The sequence below is a fragment of the Clinocottus analis genome, unplaced genomic scaffold (genome assembly GCF_023055335.1).
Source record: "Clinocottus analis isolate CAN_PGR_092001 unplaced genomic scaffold, fCliAna1.0.p SCAF_22, whole genome shotgun sequence".
Lineage (NCBI taxonomy): Eukaryota > Metazoa > Chordata > Actinopteri > Perciformes > Cottidae > Clinocottus > Clinocottus analis.
The window spans coordinates 11,872,018-11,893,138 of record NW_027175954.1 but is presented as its reverse complement, the minus strand read 5'-3'; the positions used below and the strand labels follow the sequence as shown (position 1 = coordinate 11,893,138).

The 21,121-nt window shown below is 40.7% G+C and overlaps 1 protein-coding gene across 3 annotated transcripts in view; it reads left to right on the top strand.

Moving 5' to 3' along the window:
- The window catches only part of LOC137793154 (metal transporter CNNM2-like), a 32,345-nt gene extending 13,746 nt beyond the window's left edge, over positions 1–18,599 (top strand). The window contains exons 2-8 of one of the 3 annotated variants that reach the window (XM_068589150.1): positions 7,281–7,424; positions 9,370–9,507; positions 11,478–11,647; positions 12,976–13,069; positions 14,217–14,279; positions 16,495–16,673; positions 17,227–18,599. In XM_068589150.1, the coding sequence (XP_068445251.1) occupies positions 7,281–7,424; positions 9,370–9,507; positions 11,478–11,647; positions 12,976–13,069; positions 14,217–14,279; positions 16,495–16,673; positions 17,227–17,514 (1,076 nt within the window). In that variant the 3' untranslated portion in view covers positions 17,515–18,599. Of the gene's footprint in view, positions 1–7,280; positions 7,425–8,564; positions 8,631–9,369; positions 9,508–11,477; positions 11,744–12,975; positions 13,070–14,216; positions 14,280–16,494; positions 16,674–17,226 lie in introns of those variants that run through there. The other 2 variants (XM_068589149.1, XM_068589151.1) reach the window with 2 other exon arrangements.
- Positions 18,600–21,121: the final 2,522 nt, after the last annotated feature.

Sequence of the window (21,121 nt, the reverse complement as noted above, 5' to 3'; positions counted from 1 at the left end):
CCATTCATTTATCCCTACTGGTTTCCCATTGATGCCTCTCCTTATGACTGAGGCCCAAAGGAATCTCCACCCAGGGGACCTTTCAACAACAAACGCAGCCAGCTACGACAGCAAGCTGCTTCTCTGAATGAACAACAATGTCATTCCAGCAGTGTGCGAGTGTGTGGCTGTACTGTAAGTGTGTGTGCGTGTAGTGAAACACCACTGGCTAGTAGCAGCAGAGTGATCTTGTGACCAAAGCCCCTTAATGACGGTGAGGAGCTGTGAGCACACTCAACTTTTCTGCGTTCCCCTGATAAGTCCGTAAGGTGGTAACTGTATCCTTTGACTCGAAGGCTGAGCAACCGAAGTCTCAGGGGCTGAACGCCAGCGTAACCACGTCCATTTAACAGTTTTAAAGTACTTGTACTTGTGTATTTCCATTTTCTGTAACTTTATACTTGTCTTGATTACTTTTTAATGCCCTGCATTTCATTGATAACTTAAGTTACTTTGCAAACTCAGATTATTCATAACAAAATATGATGGTTTTCTAAATGATGATAATTATCACAGATTGAGCTCAGGCTTACCTTTATCAAGTTAATTAAATATATCATGTAATATAAATATTATAAATGGGCCATTCTGCAGATCTCAAGTACATTTAAATGCTGATACTTTTGTACTTTCATGTAAGTAACATTTTCTCTGCATGACTTGACATGCTTTTACACTATTATTTCGATTTTTACGCAAGTAAAATATCTGAGTATTCTTCCGGCAGGTCACAGACACAAGTCTGCTATTTAGTGCATTTAAATAAAATAGTGCTATTGTGGATTACTTTCATTGTTTTATTACTGTTTACTGTTTACTATTTATTACTTGTTTCTTATTTTACTACTGTCTTTTGCTGCTGTATTCTGCTGCAATTTCCCTACTGAGGGACTAATAAAGGACTATCTTATCCGATCTTATATATATTTACTGCAACTGAGTAAAGTGAACGTTTTACAAAAGGTTCAAATAAAGCTAAACATCTTCGACTTGATGATTTCTGTCCCTGAGTGAATGTCCGCTGACTTTCTGAGCCCAACAGTGTCTGTAACCACATGACCAGCCTGCACAACTATCTGATGGAGACTATTTTACTCAACTACCTTCATAACGAGATAGCTGACTAAGTCTGCCGCTGAATTGGCTGAGAAACCTGATATGCCATATCACTGTAGCGGCTAGCAGCTGCTATGGCTCTGTCTGCATTGATTACTTTAATTTACACTATTGTAATTATTGTATGTGCTAATAATTTGATATCTAGTTAAAACAGTAAAGGAACTTATTAGACCAGTAGTAATTTCAGACTCCAGACAATCTGATAGTATTTAGTACCAGCAGTTGATTATTGTACCTGTTTTGTTTTACTCGTGAAATAATAGTAGAATTATAAATTCAGTATAAAATATACCTTTAATTCCTGGTGTTTGCTTGTCAACGACTGTTTAGCGTTGTCTTTGTCAGAACTGTGAGTCAAACCGTACGAGCTCCCTGTGTCCTAATGACGCTCAAAGCAGTTAATCACGATTCCTTTTAAGCTTTTAGTCTCGAGAGGAAACAATTTCAATAGTTCTCACGCTGCATAAAGTCTCATTGACAGGTGCGTGAGATATAGAAATATTGACAAAGAACTCTTTCTTTTGAGTGATATAACTCGTAGGTTTTCCCCAGAATTCGTCACAGCCTCTGCAAAGCGGCAGCTGCACTTCCTCTTCACAGTAAATGACTGGATATGGGTAATTTGTTCCCATATTTATTTATTTATCTGGTTTTATCTGTACTACGTGCAGACAAGGAAATATAGACACTTATAAACACAAACATACAGATACACACACATTCCACTAATGTCTCCAGCTAATACAGCCCAAGACACAAAATGATGTTATCTTATTGCATGTGTGTTCAGAATAAATGTTTCTGTATATGCAGAAGCTTTAAATAGTCACCAAGTCAACCGCATCAGGGTAAAGTTTTTGTCCATGTTAATGGAAAAATGGGTCAGAATGGCTGGAAACTTTCTCTGGAGGTAGATTTAGAAGAACGACTGTCCAATGGGTTCCCATCACCCTAACATTGCACTATATTTGTCAGTGGTCAAATATTTGGAAAAATAGGGGGAGAGCAAGACAGGGAAGGGGGGCAATGATGAGTGTCCACAACAGATACTGACCCCTCATACTCCCACCCAAACTCTCCAAGCCTTACGTGCCTATTTATAGGGGAAATTGCGCTATGGAAAAATATGACAAAGCTACATTCCATAAATAAGCTGGGAATGGTGGAAAAGAGCTCAGTCTCTGTAGGCTGAAGTGGAGGTTCTCAGGCTTGGTTTTGGTTTCCAGGAGAATGGATGGATAGATGGATGGAGGGCTGGGAGACAATTCAATATGATAATTTATTGTATTTCAGTGAAATTATATGATGAAATCATGTCGAAATATCACTGTACATAATTAGGTCATCTAAATTGATAATTAAAAGTACTTACAATATTTCTCTGTAAGTCTGATTATTTTGCACGAAAGCTCTTAAATAAATGACAAAATCCTGAAACAGAATTAATTGACCTGAAGTCGAGTTCACATTTTATACTTTTAATTTACACGTGGTGGGATTTTTAAAGGCTGATACAAATAGTTTTAGTCATGCTTGCAGCGTGTCTCCAGACTAAAATATCAAACAAACATAACATGGATCTAATTGTGTCATTCATAGTCCCAAGAGGATGTTGCCTATTGAGTTTGGGGTTCACCTGACTTTCACTGTGGAACAGCAGGTAACCAGCAGTTTACATTTTACAAACTATTAACGGGTTACCTCAGTAATTTTTAAAATTCTGACAACCCTGTGGAGTAGCGCTCTATATGTGCGCCGTCGGCCTTTTACAGATGTTGTTCTAATGCACACAACTTTCAGTCCCTTCAGTCACTTTTTCCTCAGTGAGATTACGCACTTCCTGGTACCTGAGTCATCTGCTGCTTTGCTGTTAGGGGAAACAAAATAATCCCCTGTTTGTGTGTGTGTGTGTGTGTGTGTGTGTGTGTGTGCGCATGTGTGTGTGTGTGTGTGCGTGTGTGTGTGTGTGTGTGTGTGTGTGTGTGTGTGTGTGTGTGTGCGTGTGTGCATCTTAACATCACTCAATTACAAATGCAAACTAAAACTGCAATTCACAGGTCTAACGATGTAACTATTATTCCTGGAAATGTTTTTGAAATCGCACAGAAGAATCTTTTAATGACTACAGCCTTTCAGTTTTTGACCCAAAAAACATGCTTCCTTAATGGATGAAATTGAAAGTGAATTGACCCCCTGATCCCGATGTGTGCAGTGTGTCTGTGTGCTGGACTACCCAGCATGCATTCAGCCTCAGCCCAGCTAGACAGCCCCAGATGTCAGGCAGCAGTGGTGGCTTAGGACCCCAGACGACTGGTCCTCACAAGGACACACTCTCCCTGTGGCCCGCTGCCAAGTTCCAGGCTCCAGAGGGTCCAGAGGGTCCAGAGGGTCCAGAGGGTCCAGAGGGTCAGCCTCCCCACTTTACCTCCAGTCCCCCTCATAAAACCCACTGCCATAACAGCAGCTAAGGAGCTATGAATAAACAGTCTGTCATTGTCTGGTCGTATATTTATGGAAGATAGAAGCTGCATTTTTCCTGTCGCCTGTGTGGTATTTTGTCTTTGTGGGAAACTATAAAGTATGCATTCATCTTGTGGGACTTCAAGACAAACCGATTTGGAGTGGAGCTACTGTGCGAGGCGTGTGTGTGTGTGTGTGTGTGTGTGTGTGTGTGTGTGTGTGTGTGTGTGTGTGTGTGTGTGTGTGTTTGTGCATGTGTGTCTGTCAGTCCACCCTTTTGATCCAAACTAAAATATCAAGACGAGAAATCAGAGGCTCACAAAGTGATTATGATTCATGCTGAGCGGGACATGCATGTGGAAATCCATCCAATAGTTGCAGAGACGTTTCCCCTCTAAACAAATTGGTGTCAACCAACGACGGCGCTAGAGGAAATGTTTCTGGAAAAGGTTGTGCCAATCAACGAAGTAGATTTACTGATACATCTCAAAATAAGGGAACGCTTTGACGCTGAAGGGGAAACAGGGGATCAACAAAGCTATGACAATTCAGCCCGTGAACATGAATGAACCTCTTGGTAGTCTTTAGGATTCATCATCTGTAACCATGAGTGTCTGTACCAAATATTGTACCAATTCATGCTGAAGATGAGAATATATCTAACAGGATATGTGAGACATTTGACCTGCTGGTGGAGCTAGAAGTAACGTGAGGGCATCATCAAGGGGAGTGGGACTCGTCCTCCGGGCACCATGAATTATTTGTACAAACTTCAATAGATATGTTACTCTGGAACAAAGCAATCGTTCAACCAACTTTGATATTGCCATCACTGGAGCTACGGCACTCGCACAGCAAGATATTTGCTCAATACATGTCAATAGTTAAATATGTGCCTGATGATTTCCATCGAAAATATACAAAATACATTAAAACTAAACAGTTTTATAATATATTCAGTTAAATACTACATCCCTGCAGAAGATATTTAATTGAATCATTACAAAGTTCGTGTAGTGCTGAGCGTACGTCAGAGATTCATTGATGAAGCTTTTCATTTCATGATGTGGAGGTCCGTGTTGTTGGATTACTTTGTATCCTACAGTTTCCTTTGTTTCTGTCCATTGGGCAGTGCATTGAAAGAGTGAATAATGTTTGATTAGTTTCTCACGTATCATTGAAATATTGATATAGCTGTTATATACATTTATTCTGTGGTCTCAACCACATTTTATAGTATTGTCTCAGTTGTCATGCTCTCGGTTTGATACTTCAGTTTTGTGAGAACAGGTGGGTGTGTATAAGGGGAGGTCATAAACATAAATATTTGTTGTTGTGATAATTGTAATAAATAAACATAATTGTATGTGTTTTGTTAGAATCATTTATATTTAAATGGAAGAGGTTGAAAGCTCAGGATAAAGCTAGTAAGTAATCTTGTTTTCAAAGGATTTGACATTTTGGTAAAATACACGTATTTGCTTTCTTGCGGAGAGTTAAATGAGACGCTCGCTGCGACCGTCATGTCATAGCATAAAGACAGGAAACGGAAAAACAGCTAGCCTGACTAGTGAAAAGATCTGCCCATAGTACCTCTAAAGCTCACTAGTTAACACATCACATCTCGTTGGTTTATTTCCTGGAGTCTTGCCAACACCATGGGGTTACGTGGGAGCCAGCAAAGAACATTTAAATGCACGTCCCATAAAACCACTATAAAGTTCTCTTCACACTTTGCCTATTTTTTGCAGAATAAACAAACAATATATAATATGTTAACTTGTGATGTTCAGGTAGATTTTGTCCTCTTTGGACGGAGCCAAAACTATCTGTTTCCCCCTGTTTCCAGTTCTTGTGCTAAGTTAAGCTAACAGGCTGCTGATGGTGGCTTTATGTTTATTGTACACACGTGAAAGTGGAATAGATCTTCTCATTTAATTACGCAGGAACAATATATACTGTACTATCCAAAATGTAAAACTTTTCATTTAAATGACAAGAAACAAATACAACAGACTGCAATAATAATCTATACAACGATATATTGAAACAAAGTTGCTGAAAACTAATCTTTTATATATATATATATATATATATATATATATATATATATATATATATATATATATATATATATATATATATATATATATGTGTGTATATTGGTCAGTTCATACTTTCCAGATTTAACGGCACAACATTCTTTGCCTAGAAACCTAAATTTGGAAGCTTTGCTTATAAACCTGCCATGAGTGTAATAGAAGCCATTAAAGACAAGGAAGTGAGCATTGATCTGTTTCACTGTACTGTGCTTTGCTGGCTACTCCATTTCCCTCTTCCTCTCTGGGCTGTAATTGCTTGCTCATAGACTTCTGAGGCCTGATTGCTTTAACCGACTGAGGCTTCATTTGTGTTTTCAACCCAACACACAGTCACCAAGCAGCATGCTCAAGATGACACTGACATCTTAATAGAAATGCTGAGAAAATAACACTTGAATCTGGCCTGCTGTTTGTGGACGTTTTGCAGACAGTAATAGTGGATGTTTACATTATTAATATCTCTTTTTATCCTGCCAGCCTGTAACATGAGTACATTTCTTAAAAGCATCAATTCTGCATCTAATGATCACAACATCCCCACATACATTCAGACTCCCAGCCTCTGCACACTGCACACCAGTGCGTCAGTGCGTTGTGAGGAAGCAGAAAGCTGCAGTGCAATAAAACACTCTTGGTGATCAGTCCCCTCCGTCTGTACTTGCCTGCAGCAAAGCAGCCAACATTAGCTGAAACAGCATGTGAGCACTGACTCAGTGTACCTGTGTTCTCACACACACGTTCATTCGTCCACGCACACACACACACACGCTCGGGCCGATGTCCTCCATTATTTACACCGAGGTGCATCTGCATGCAAACGGCCCATTCCGAGACAATCTGATCACACAGCAGAGGCTTCGCCCAGTCTGTTCCTTCGCTCGGTGAGAATATCGCCGGGGCGGAATGGAAACTTCATTTTGCAGGGGCTAATATTAGCCTGGGCCTCTGGAAAATTCCTTTTAAATGATCACAAGCTGAGAAAAAGGCAGAGAATTTGTTTAGCGTTTTACTTGACAGTACTCTCTGCATACACGGCAGTTTGTTTCTTTTCTTTTTTTCCAGTTGGTGCAGCTCACAGGAGGATCCTGGGAACAGATGTAGAGGAAGGGAGGGCTAAGGGGACTCATATGAAGATATTTAGACTTGTTTGACTGTCTGTCTCTCTGGCTGTTTGAGTTTCTGCTGGCAGCGTTAACACTTGAACTACCATTGTCCTGCCTCTATCTGCCCTATCGCATCCCTGGTCATTGACCCGATACAATGAGCAGATCACTTTATGTCACCTGCTCCGTGAGTCATCTGGACTATCAAACTGCTGTCATACACACAACAGCCTCGTGTTATGACAGCCGAAACATTATCTATTCAACAATATGAAATACAATGAATATAGCATTCATTCTGGATACTTGATGTTAAAATGGGTGGAAATAGCCTTGTGTGTCCCTGCCTGCCTGCCTGTTTGTTCATTTGTACCTCCATCACAGCCACCCATATTCAACCCCCTTTATAATTACATGACCCTAACTTCATTACCTGTGTTTGTGTGTGTTTTGCTAGGAAAATCCCACCTGGCCATAGTTCAGAGGGTGAACAATGAGGGCGAGGGAGACCCTTTCTACGAGGTTCTGGGTATTGTCACCCTGGAGGACGTTATTGAAGAAATCATCAAGTCAGAGATCCTGGACGAGACTGACTTGTACAGTAGGTTCCCCTCTTGAAGCACATAGCCCCTTCGACTGTTGAGCCTCGAGGCCGGTCACAGCAAGAGCACCAGTCTGAAATCCTTGATCTGTTAGAAACTGATCCAAGCCCAGCAGTTGGGCTCTATTTGATGAATAGTTTTACACTGGGACCATGAATATAAAGTCCAACTCAATGTGGGTCTAACTCATGCAGCTAATTTATCTAAATGTATAATTTTATAACTTTCGAATAATTGACAAATTGACAAACGTCATGGTGCAGTAATTCATGAATAAATGTGGAGATGTATTTTTATTTGAACTAAATGTAATCTGTAATCAGAATGGTGCGTACATTGACTGCCTATTTAAGTTAGAGTGGAATATAAAAGCTGCACTAATCAATATATTCATATTGATACAAAATCAAATGGCTACATGTAATGTGAAAGGTGTCGTTCACAGCGGTGAACCCACGGATGATTGTCACATGACCATGTACCCTCTCTGCTCTCTGCTCAGTGTTAGTTGTCATCAACACCGATTCCAGATGCAGCTTTTTTCACGGCGTACGCTTTGATAAAACAACTGCACTCCAATCTCAGAAGCCATTGACTATTAACAAGTAACCAAGTTACACTACATAGGATTTTTAAAACTCAAATACAAAGCTAAATCATCACAATACCAGCACTAATGTGTTTCACCGTCTGTTTCATCAAAGCCTGCCTGAACATGAACTCGTAGCACCAAACAGCGGTCAGACACATTTAGTGACTCGCTTGTGAACATAGTGGAGAATTTAGCAAATCAATATTGCCGTTGCTCCATGCTTCATGTTTTCTGAAGGTGGAAGAAAGTGATTGCTAACACATTAGCCATCACAATTTACTACATGTGATTTTCTTCTTTTTTAACTTTACAACTTGTTCTCTTGGAAAACATAAATAAAATTAAAGCTCATTTAAATTGTCCTTTGTTAACATTGAACTGTCAGACTTTAACATCCATTGGAGTTGTGCTTGTGTCCATCTAACAACATTATCTCTTTGTGTGGCTCTGGTCTGCTCTCCAACAACTCCTATACAACTCCTAAAATATCATGCTCTTTAGCAACTAAATCTTCACCAGCCAGCATCTTTGTCTGTCTGCCATTCAGGGAAAACAGCTTCCTGCTCTGTCTGAAAACAACGATGATGAGAGCGCTGAGACTGAACCAAAAGAGGGAAGTTGCAACAAGAAAAACAAAGAAATTAGCTGAAAAATGGCAGGAGCTGAAGGGAGCTTTGGGTTTATCACTTTTAGGTGATCCCTTCCACATGACATGTAGAGAATAGTTTATCGACAATTATTGATTATAGCACTTCAAAAAACTGTCCTGGTCCTAGCTCAGACATGTGAAATCTGTCAGTGTTTACAGAATATTACTCCAACGAGAACTGCTTTATGTTTTTCCCCCAAAAGATTCTTATATTTGCGTTGTTTACCGATACCTTCAACAAAATACAACTTTTTAGAGTAACGACAATAGATATTTTGTTCAGTCACTATTTGCTTTACTTAAAAATGTCATAAAGGTTTCATCCCTGTCAGACAGTAAAACCTGTTTCATGTTTCATGAGCCAAACCCACGAGCTGGTTACACCGCTACAGTATCAGTAAAGGCCTGCAGACATGCAGTACGTGCCAGTCTATTTGTTGTCCTAATACATATGGCTTTAAGTAATGTCAAGAATGTGGTAAGCTAACAATGTAGCCCCCTATAGCTCTCTTTTAGTTCTGAGAAGAACGCCACAGCTACATTTCGGGAAAAAGCAATAAGCTTTGGGTAACTCCAGTTTAGTCACCCTACGACCCGGGAGGAGTTGCTCACCGTCTGTGGAGCGGTGCGGACCGACCTGTTGTTGTTGCACAAAAAGTTTTAGTTTGTCTCTTACGCTCTACTTCTCATCCTCCCTCCTCAGCTGACAACAAGTCGAAGAAGAAAATAACCCATCGGGAAAGGAAGCAGGATTTCTCGGCCTTCAAACCTAACGACAATGAAATGAAGGTTAAAATATCACCTCAGCTTCTGCTGGCTACCCTGCGTTTCCTAGCAACAGGCAAGTGGGCTGCGTTGCTGCTTGTCTTCCCCCAGTGTGCCCTCACCCCTTCACTGTGGGGAAAGTGTGTGTGTGTGTGTGTGTGTGTGTGTAAGAGAGCTGTTTGTGTGTGGATGTGCCCATATGGGCTTTGGGGTTCGGGCAAAGGGGTGCAGGGAGGCGTGAGTATGTGTGTAGAATGAGTATCTGTTGTTTGTGTGTGTGAGGGAATGAGTTGTGTGAGGACTCACAACGAGTGTGTCTGTGTGTGTGTGTGTGTGTGTGTGTGTGTGTGTGTGTGTGTGCAAAGAGGTGGAAGGCCTCTCGGGAGCACGGCACGGGATGTCTGTGCAGACTGCGCACAGACATCCAAAAAAAGGCAGGCGTCTATTTGCTTGCGTGTCATGCACTGAAGGTTACATGTTGAGATCTTAGCTCACAGCTTTAAAAACACCACCCTGTTTGCTTACACGCGTTCCTCAGTGACATCACATCCAGCATTTTTGGCCTATGATCGGGGTTCTCACAGAAGTTGACATACTTAGTGTAAAATGTGAAAAATGTCACCCGCTTTCCCTTGGGAAGTGGATTTCCGAACAGGCTGCTGGATATCCTAGCACTACGCCAGCAGCAGGAGCAGCAGCAGTCGACGATGTCTCATTGCAGTTGGATTTGCTTCAGAACTTTGACCTAGCAGCTAAGCGTTGATTAAGTTCCTCTAAAGACTATTAGGGAGTTTAGTTCCTGGTGGTGGAGCCAGCAGCCAGCTGACACATATCACCGCCGCGCAGATGAAGGAGCTGATTGGCCCCTTGAAGGCAGACCACTCACAATTTAGACACGATGTTTAAAAGTTATAAATTATGTTGTGTTAGTTCGCTCAAGTATATGTAGGAAAAAAACAACACCCACTAGCTTTAATAAGGGAAAGCTGAACACATAAAAACACTGATTAGAACAAACCTTCAAGAAGAGCAACATAGGAGGATCATATCGGAAACTCGGATAACGATCGGGAAAACTACAATATAAAGAAACGTTTTGGGCCTCGTGCAAGAACATTTTTGTTTTCTAAATCAAAACTCTTCTGAGGTTTCGAAGTCAGATTCATCAAACTATCAAGAACTCGTAAATTGCTTGTTAAATTTCCTATCCAATGTAACGAAATCATCTGATTTCAGCGTAATTGCCCCTTAAAATTGCCGGAGTATCAGGACACTTGCTCAAGAATAAAAGGAAAAATTTCACACCGCACGAGCTTCAAGTCTTGCTGTGGGCAATCAGCAGACAGAAACGTGACAGATTTAGCAGTATCTCAGATGGTATCCGGGGACCTGACACAGAAAATATCAATAGTAGGCGACAGCCGCCAGCAACGTGCCATTAGAGCAGGAACAGAAGTAAAGCATGAACAGTGGTCAGTGACTTACATGGGGTCATGACGCAGAAACCAGATGGGAGGATATCAGCCTGTTCAGCTGCGTTGTAGCACTGTCCAGTGCAACAACCAACTCCAGCCCACAAGCTGCCAAAACATGCTCATAAGATCAAAAAATACAAAAAGGAAAAATTGAACTACCTTGATCAAACCCCACACTTTTTCCATCGTGATGTTGATGATATATACTAATTTTATTGATGTTTGATTTTGTTTAATTTGTCGATGATTTATACTAAACAAAATATACATTTTGCATAGGTTTCATTCTGTTCGTCACAATTTTATTTACTTTTTAAGATCTACTCGATGTCTGTGACATACTTATAGTCATTCAGATGAAGGCATTATATTGTCTTTAACCTGTTGAGGGAGTAAGGGAGGGATTACAAAAAATATAATTATTTATTGTGTAAAAATAATATTATCAGCCAATATATTACTGACTTTTTTAAACTCTGAAATATTGCTACAGCTATCAGCCCTACACGTTTGTGTTTGGCTATAACTGAAGTTCCTCACAGTCTTTTTCTGCTTCCCTCCGGTTGTTCAGAGGTCGAGCCGTTCGGAGCGGTGCAGATGTCAGAAAAGATTCTGCTGCGCTTGCTGAAACACCCACATGTCATCCAGGAGCTGAAATACGATGAGAAGAACAAGCGGGCGGCAGAGCACTACCTCTTCCACAGGAACAAGCCCGTGGATTATTTCATCCTCATACTGCAGGTGTGTGGGCGCAACGAGGTACCAAGTCCAAAATGTCCAGCATGGTACCCGCTGCTCGCCTCCCGCGCTAGAAACGATGTACAGCACACAGTTAATGTATGTCACTTCCTGTAGAACAATATACAGTCATGAGGATAATAATACAAGTATCTGTACCCTAACCAAAGTACACTATATGTTGCACTGAACAGATTCAGGACAGGGACATGCTGCTGTGAGTACTACAGTACAATCTATTGTTTTCCTTGTTCCCACAGTTGTTCACAGTATAGCCATCCATCTAACAGGGCTGTACTGCAGGTTTTGTTCCCACAGGGGCCTTGCATCCGAAAAAGGTATGCATTGTATGAGTGTACTGCAGGGCAGGGTTTGATTAAAGCAAGCAGCGATACCGTAGATAAACCGCTCATTAACAATACAGATGTCTGGTTCACTGTAACACTTCAAAATATACTAAGAGGTGGTGAGGAAAAGTATGAATACTAACTGTAGTGTCAGTTTCAATTAGAAAACACCACATATGGAAAGTGAAATCTATGTAGTTGGTTATAAATTCACCAGGTTTCTAGCTACTTCTTTATTGTACTACTATATACCATCCCTATTTTAATCTTCGTGCCACTTTGTTTGCAGACAGCTAAAATAAATCTTGCAATACAGTTACAATTATTTTTTCAAAAGCAAATCAAAACAAGTGCTGTTGACCTTTGTGTTGCCTTACAGTCTAAAAACTGGTCTAAATGTCGACTCTATCTCTGAATATTTTGCCAGTGCTAATGTAGATGAGTTTTCCTCATTGGTATCATGTCTTTAAAAAGGCTTACGGTCAAGGGAAGTCACAAATCACTGGCACTAAATTAGAGTTGAAAGTCATTTTCCACAGTAATAATAAAAACAAATATTAATAACATTAACATACTTTGTATAATACCCCGATAAGTCAATTTGTGTAATAGCCCTGGGTCAAGTGAGGTGTAGAGACAAGCGTGGGGTCACTGCCCTTAAGACGTACAGATTTTCTACAAGTCGTAAAAAGGAAAAGAAAGAGGGAGGGCAGGGTGAATAAATATATCTGAGCAGGAAAAGTGGCAGATTTTGAATATTGTGAAAGTGTAACTGCAAAGCTGTAGCGGAAATCCTCGATAGGAAGGGTTATTAACTCAACCTAGCACTAATGCTCAATACTGAAAATCTGCTATTGAGAGTTAAACATGAAATAGGTGTAATACCAAATGTATAGTCTAAAAGGATGGATACTAAATAAAATGCACATTGCATAGTGTATTTGACTCTTTGTTCTTTGTCGTCTCTGGATCTGTCTGTCGCAGGGGAAAGTGGAGGTGGAGGCAGGAAAAGAGGGGATGAAGTTTGAAGCGGGACCGTTCTCCTTCTATGGGATGTTGGCTTTGACAGCCTCGCCAGGTAAGATATGTGACCAACGCACCTCAGTTTGTCCAAAATGAAATCAAGTTTTAATAGAAAAATAATGTCGCTTTGTTTGCAGGTCTTTTTTTCTTTTATAAAGAAGTAAGCCGGTCTTATTGGGTTCTATTGGAGCTTATGTCGGATAAAAATACAGTGAAATAGAGCTGATCTTTCATTACTGACGGAAATGTGTCTACAGCACCAAGTACTAAAATACTGATTTGGATTCATTCTTTGCACTGACAATCTCTTATAAAACATAACTTTGCCAATTTTAGACTGTATGTTTAAAAAAAGAAGTTAAGCAAAGTGATTGTACATCTGCTTCTGTTTGTGACCTCATTTAACATGTGACAACTTTAGCATCTTCTGTTTAATTAAAATATATATATATATATATATATATATATATATATATATATATATATATATATATATATATATATATATATATATATATATAGTATATTTGGTACGTTGCTATTAGAAATCAACACTATATCAACACATTGTACAGAGGACAGTTAGCTCTGACATATTTCTTTGTTCTAACTTCAAGATCTACTAACATTGCGTGTTGTGAAGATGAAAAAAGCCTTTTAGCACCAATATACATCACATTTGCCTCTTCCACTGTCACATCGACCTTTATGTCACCAATCAGTTTAGGACCATCTGCAATTAAAAGCCTCCATTTAATTTGCTGTTTATGAAGAACGAGTGTGAGACCGGCCAGGTTGTCCTGCAGTGACATCATTAGAAAGCGTCAGCTCATGAGTCCTTTCAGTTCATTCATAAACTACAGTACTAATCACAGCCTTTTTCAACTAGTCTGTTTCACATGGGTGGTGAGATCTGAGAGACACCTACTGGAGAAATAGAAGAACAACCTTCCTGTCATGTGTGCCTGCACTCTGCAGTCAGAAATCAAAGAGATAAGACACAACGTGCATTTACTTTAACTTTATCTGCCCAGTAGCATTTTAGCTCCTGTCGTGCATAAACAACGGGTGGTTATACTCGTGTTGCTGATGCTTCGCTACCAGAATAATCCAAGTTTACTATGTTTGTGAACGCACTGATTATTTCTCAGCTTTGACAGACTCTCCTCTTTCTTTTCTTTGTCTCCTGTATCTTTCCGCAGTGCCTCTGTCCCTGTCTCGTACATTTGTGGTTAGTAGAGCTGAATCATTAGCAGGATCTCCAGGTACAGTGGCTTTTTCTCTCTATGCATACACCATCCTCATGTGTGATAGCCGACTAGTGTCAACCCATCTACTACTTACATGTACAAAATAATAATGGTCTTTTTTGCTGAAATTAAAATGTTGAACAGAAGGTAGTTTTAAAAAGTGTAACCCTGCATGCTTTGTGTAAACTGACATGAGTGTTTGGTCGTTTTGATCATCATCATCGTCTACATTAGTATATGTTTTCTTTTGTGTGACCCAAAAATAAGGTTGATGAACGCAGGTTTGTACCTGAATGCAACACGCGCTGTAAATCCATGTGTTTGTAAGTGAAAGAGAAGGAGAGGGGGAAACGGTTTCAGATCGAGACTTAACACCCTCATCCCCTGAGCCATTAGTCAAGTGGCTGAATGGTGTTGAACACTGGAGGCCCCAGAGCGAGCCCAAGCTCCGCCCCGCTCGCCCCTAACCTCTAACCCTCTGACTACATAAACAAGACCTACAGCTACAGCCCCCTGCCGGACGCCACTGAGCGCACATACAAAGACACACACGTACACATATGTTCACATGCGCAGGCACATGTCGCAGAGAGCGCACGGTCCACACGTAACTAAGGACATGCTGCCACGAACACAAACACACCCACATGTATCCGGAAATGCCATTGAACAAATAACACTATCTTCCTCCCTTTAGCAGTGAACTACAGTGCACCTCTTTCACTTGGTTTGACGCCCCGCTGAGCACACGTTTGAGTGTGTTTCTGCGTGTATGTAAATACATTATGTGTGTATCTTTGACCTGGCCCCTGCGGCCCCTAGAAAGTGGAGTACTAATCCACAAGAGTTCACATGCCAAGTCTTTGGCCCACTGCGCTTGGTCTAAACACACACACACACACACACACACACACACACACACACACACACACACGCACACACTTACACACATATTCCGACATGGGATTACATACATTCCAGCAGGCGTAGTAGCATTAGCGTCGGCCAAGCCGTTTCCACTTTATTGTGTGTGATTTTCACTAGGCTTCTTTAAGAAGTGGAAAACATAATCTGTCTTTAATTAAAAAATACAAAAAAAAAATAAAAAGCAGAACAAGTCTTCTATGTAGGAGCACATAGAGGGAAGCGGCATCACTGGAGACCACCGACTCAATACCTGCTGCTGTGTGAAACTCCCCTCACCTAAAGACTTACGTAGAAATGAGATTTCCATACATCACAGCAAGCATCTGTACTTGCTGGAAAAATACGACCTGGAAAAATGTCACCAAGACACAGGATCGTAAGTACTGCTGAAGCAGCTGAAGTAGTTTCAGAAAATATATCAACAAGTGTCTCTATCAAAGCCTGATGCATGATGAACATGCATTGGATATACAGAGAACCTAACCAGACAAAATGATATGCATCAATAGCAAGGGTCATATAAACTTGGAAACTTATTCGATATTATGAATATTCGATAAGAGCAGCAGGGATGAGAAACAATACTACGTGCCCGACACCAAGAGTCTGCAAATGCACACAATGACAATGCTAACGCACTGATGCTAAAGAATTATGTTTATTACGTTTGCCATCTTAGTTTAGAGTGTTTACATGCAAACGTTAGCTAAGAGGGTGCACCTGTAGAGGAAATGTTGACTTGATGATGGATGTCGCGAGGAGAAAGGTTTGAAGATCACCAAAGTTCATTGTAGGAGAAAATGAATCCCTGTGACACATTTCTTTAGAATCCATCAAATAGTTGTGAAGACGATGATGGCAAAAACAACATATTTAAACCACATGTTGACGCTACATATGAAATCTAGGAATCACCAAAATTATAACACCTCATTGAACACAAATATCTTCATCCAGTTACAATTAAAACAATTAAAATTACAACCATACGAGATGAGATTAACGCCCTTTCAGTCCTCACCTTGTTCTCAACTTACGATCAGAAATCACCACAAGCAGTTGTTCTCGCTGAGTTTCTTTAATGGATATGACATAATATGGTATGATATAAACAACAATAAGAAGAAAGAATAGATGACAGGTCAGCATGTGAAGTGTGAGCATCCCCTCATGCACAACTATAGCAGAGCGTCGACTGCGACAGACACGCGTACAGTCGACATAATACTCCCTAATGAGGCCTTTTGCAGGACCACTGGCTCGGGGTTTAAACGTATTCTCCTCTCGCATCACCTCCTTACAGAAAATAAATCTCCTCCACGGCCGTTTGGACTCAACCACTCCGACTCTCTGAACCGGAGTGATCGTATCGACGCCATCACCCCGACACTCGGCAGCAGCAACAACCAGCTCAACTCCTTCTTGCAGATCTACGTACCCGACTACTCAGTCAGAGCGCGCACAGACCTGCAGTTTATAAAGGTGAGAACTCATGAAGGCGGGAAGGAAAAGCACATTTGTGTCTGCATGCATACATACAGAGGATTCTTGCATAAGATTACGAGGCAATTTATGAATAGATTCACTGTAAAGTTAAACAAGGGTATAGAAAAAAGAGAAAGCCTCACAAACAATAGAAAATTAAATAAAATTTAAAATCATTAAATAAATTAACGAAATAAAGAATACATTGATTTATAAGTCAGATTTTAAAGCACTTTAATAATTTGTACTTACACGGACACAAAAAACGTTTGATAAAAGTATGAACAAATTAAAAGACATATTTAAATAAGTGGATGTAATAATGATGATGATGATAACTGATAATAATCTTTTTAGCACTGGTTTCACAAAACCAGAGGAATAGAAAACATGCTACATTAAGTATTTCACACATAAACCACTCTAGTATACACATAAATAAACATATGCAGAGTCCCACCAGTCCCACCAGTCCCACCAGTCCCACCAGTCCAATCAATCACAAGCCAACTATCGATCTCATCATGCCTTCATCCTCTCTGTTACCTAGGTAACACGGCAACAGTACCAGAACGCCGTCATGGCGTCACGGATGGACAAAACACCCCAATCAACAGACAGTGAGTTCACTAAGATCGAGCTCACGCTGACGGAGCTCCACGACGGAGTGGAGACGCCCACCGTCGTCGTGGTGTCCACCACAGCCAGCAGCACCGTCACCGCCCCGGCGGTGTCCGTGTCCGTGGCCAACGAGACGTCCCACCTGCTCAACCAGCAGCAGAACTGTGTGGGCCTCAGCAAGAGCAACCACAGCGCCCACAACGAGGGACCCATCTAGCCACCGCCGAGCCCGGTGGAGACCCAGACCCTCCACCCTGTCTCGTGGACACACGCGGAGAGGTGGCGTAGACGGAGATGAGGGAAACGTGGGGAAGCGGAGGCGAGTGGTGAGGGTTCGGCTCCAACCAGTAGCCCCCAGTCAGCCAGTGAGACCCTTTCATGGAGGGGCAGCGGGGAAGACGGGTGCTGCGTCACCCTGAGCGCCCCCACCTGAGCGTCGTCTGAATCCCTGCTCTACTACACCCTCTCACAGAGGGTGCACTTGGACAGTGCCTGTGACTGAGCTTCTGTTTAGGGAGAATCCGACACTTTCATAGCGGTGACTTGGACTAGAGGACAACGGAGTGCATGCAAACCCTGTCCCTTTCTCACACACACACACACACACACGCACACATACACACACACACACACGCACACACACAGAGTATTTTCTTCTCAGGCCAGAGACTTTGGTCCCCCCTTCTTACACTGGACACAGACTGTTTTTGCCCCCACCCCCACCCTCTCCTCTCACACACACACACACACACTCACATATTCAAACACACATTTTCACACGCACACAAATGCAACTCCCCCACCCGTGCATCTTTCAGGGAAGCTCAGTCGAATGTTGATCCCATCAACGAGGACTCAAACCCAAACAAGCAGAACGGTTGGTCAAAGACTGCACCAAAAACCGCTTTGGAAGAAACGTTAAACCACGAACCAAGAATGTTTTCCTGTATTTATTTATTTTATAATATTGTATGTATATATGTAGGCGTGGCGACATGATATGACATGAACTGGCATACGAGCATGCACAAGCATGTACACAAAGGTGTGCGTGGGGCACGTGTGTCATATCAAAAAAGGACATGCTACATATATGGAGACGAACATCCGTTCATGTATATGAGGAGGTGAGGGTCTTTTACAGATACAGTATGTATATTACAGATCTTGTTATTTTTACTATTATCCTAAATCAGGCTTATGGTACACTATCTTTTTCACCTTAAAAAAAATCACACTATTGCCTTTTAAGAGAAATCATATAATTAATTATTTTAACAAAGTGCAATGAACAGCAATTTATTTAAGAGATGATTATGAATTATAAAAAAAATCACTGTACTATAAATTGTCAGATATATTTGTATGTATGTATATGTACATTTGTTTTTTGAATAATGCTAAACTGCAGCCATCCACAAGCAAAATTGTCCTTAGTCAGTCGCTCCTTCTCTTTGTCTCTTTCATGTTTTTGCATCATTTGACCTCAAACAAAATGTCTTGATGTTGCCTAGACTTTAAGTGCCATCCATACCTATGCATGTGGAGGTTGTGTGTCTTATTTTTTTGCCAATTTTACGGATAGTCAAACTTGATAATTGCACAGTATTAATGACCTCATCTAACATGTTGAGCATCATCAACGTCACAAAAAGTAACCTCGACATTAAACATGTCCATGAATGATCCACAGCTATGCCTTTCCACTGTTTATGTGTGAACTTGTTTTTGTTTGTTTGTTTTTATTTTGCATTTGTGGTACATGTGTGTGTCCACAAAACATTGCCCAACGGTTCAGTTCATAAACACCTTTTGTTTTTAAAGTAGGGAGCAGAAAGAGACTAGACTTTATCTGTTTTACCTCCCCACACATTGCAGATTATAATCCATGTTTAATCATTTTTGAGTTAATTCAGTTCAAAATCAAAGATATTCTTCACAAATGCTGGCTGCTATCAAATATATATATATATATATATATATATATATATATATATATATATATATATATATATATATATATATTACTTAGAAACACTGTACCCGTATATGTTTAGTTCTTTAACAATTTGGGAATTGAATTGCGTTCTTGCAGAGTTAGACAAGAAGACACGAGGGCAGTGGTCTCCGTCTCCTCATCTAACTCTCGCCAAGAAGGTAAATAAGTGAAAATGTCAAACTATTCCTTGAAGTCTATATCTTCTATTTCATGAGGGGATTTTTTTGTGTTAGTACCTTCTTGCCCTTATTGTTTTACCTCATAAAGACAGGAATGAGTTTTACGATATGTGTGCTTGAGATTTGTCCTAAAGCTACATAAGTCATAGTGTAGAATACTACTGTTTACTCCATATCTGTAGAGGTGTTGATTTTTAACTCTTTAACTAAAAACTTATTGATTCCACTTCCAGGCCTGTTCATTAACATTATGTGTACTGTATACGGGCAGTTTTCTTGCCACCTTACAGGCAACAACAATGTCCTAAAGCTAAATTAATTTGATCTTCAGTTGCAGTTTGTAGCCACTGGTGGTCGCTGTGTTTCCACATGTGATCCGATGTGTGTGAAACGGCACACATGGACAAACAGCCCTTCCATCTGCTCAGCCGTGAGGGGCATCTCGGTTGTATAACCACATGTAGAGTGCGTCTGCATTGTTTGCAGCTGTTTTCGATGTTGTTTATTGTTTACTTGAAAGAGCTCCTATGCAGCGGGCCCACTCCTGCTCTGCAGGGACAATCACTCCAGAGATACAGCAATGAATGATGATCACAGTGTAAGGACATTCGTACTTTGTTTTACAGACTCAGTGCCTGACAGGAGAACAAGAAGCATGATGACAATTCAAGAGGAAGCATCAACTGTGACTGGGTTATTTCAATATTCTGTTAAACACACGCGTATCATCTTTTTCTCTTACACACTCCATCATCTGCTGAACATGAGATTAGCATCTTTTCCATTTTGTGAATGCTTTGCAGGCCTGTGTTTAACTGGTCCTCTGTCCATCCCAATGCTGCTACTGTACCCATGTGCTGTCCATAATGCTTCTTCTACCTGACAACAACATTCCCATTGCCTCCTGCAGCTGGTGGTTTAATAAAAAAGTGAATGATTAACAGACAGACAGTTGGTGGCTCAATGTACTCAATCTAATGTTCTGCTGCTTGTAAATGTTATTACAACCAGGCTTCTGTTGGTTATGCTTTAGCAATGAAAAACAGCAAGTTGCTTCATATGAGTTTCTTCTAAATAATATATGCACCCTCTGTTACTTGTTTTTTAACCTTTTGAGGTCTAAGCGATTGTGTTTGTTCTGCGTGGTGTGTAACATCAACACTGGAACGCACAATCATGGTATTTCCATCTCTTTTTGTCAGGACCAACTAGACTATCAGAGCATGTACGCTACAGTGATGTCACGTAATTATAGTTATGTTTCCACAAATACAAAAGAAAAATACAAATGGAAATTGGATCTGAGATATGTATTCAAACCACACACACACACACACACACACCCAAAAGTGAACAAGACTTCTTCTTGGCCTCGGTGAAAAAAATATACATTGTAGCCAACACAGATCCAAAAAGTATTTAAATTACAGGAACCCAATAAAATGAGCAATGACGGTTTGATTTCTATTCATTACTTTGGTTGCTATCATGTTATACTATGCACATGAGGCAACTCGTAGGCCACGCCTACATCTCTCTCTCTCTGATCTCCTTGTCTCACGGGGGCAGAGGTCACACACTGTAGAGGCAGAGAGACGGCACTCTGCAGTCTGCCAGCTTGAGGCTCTCGTTACTAATACTAGCAG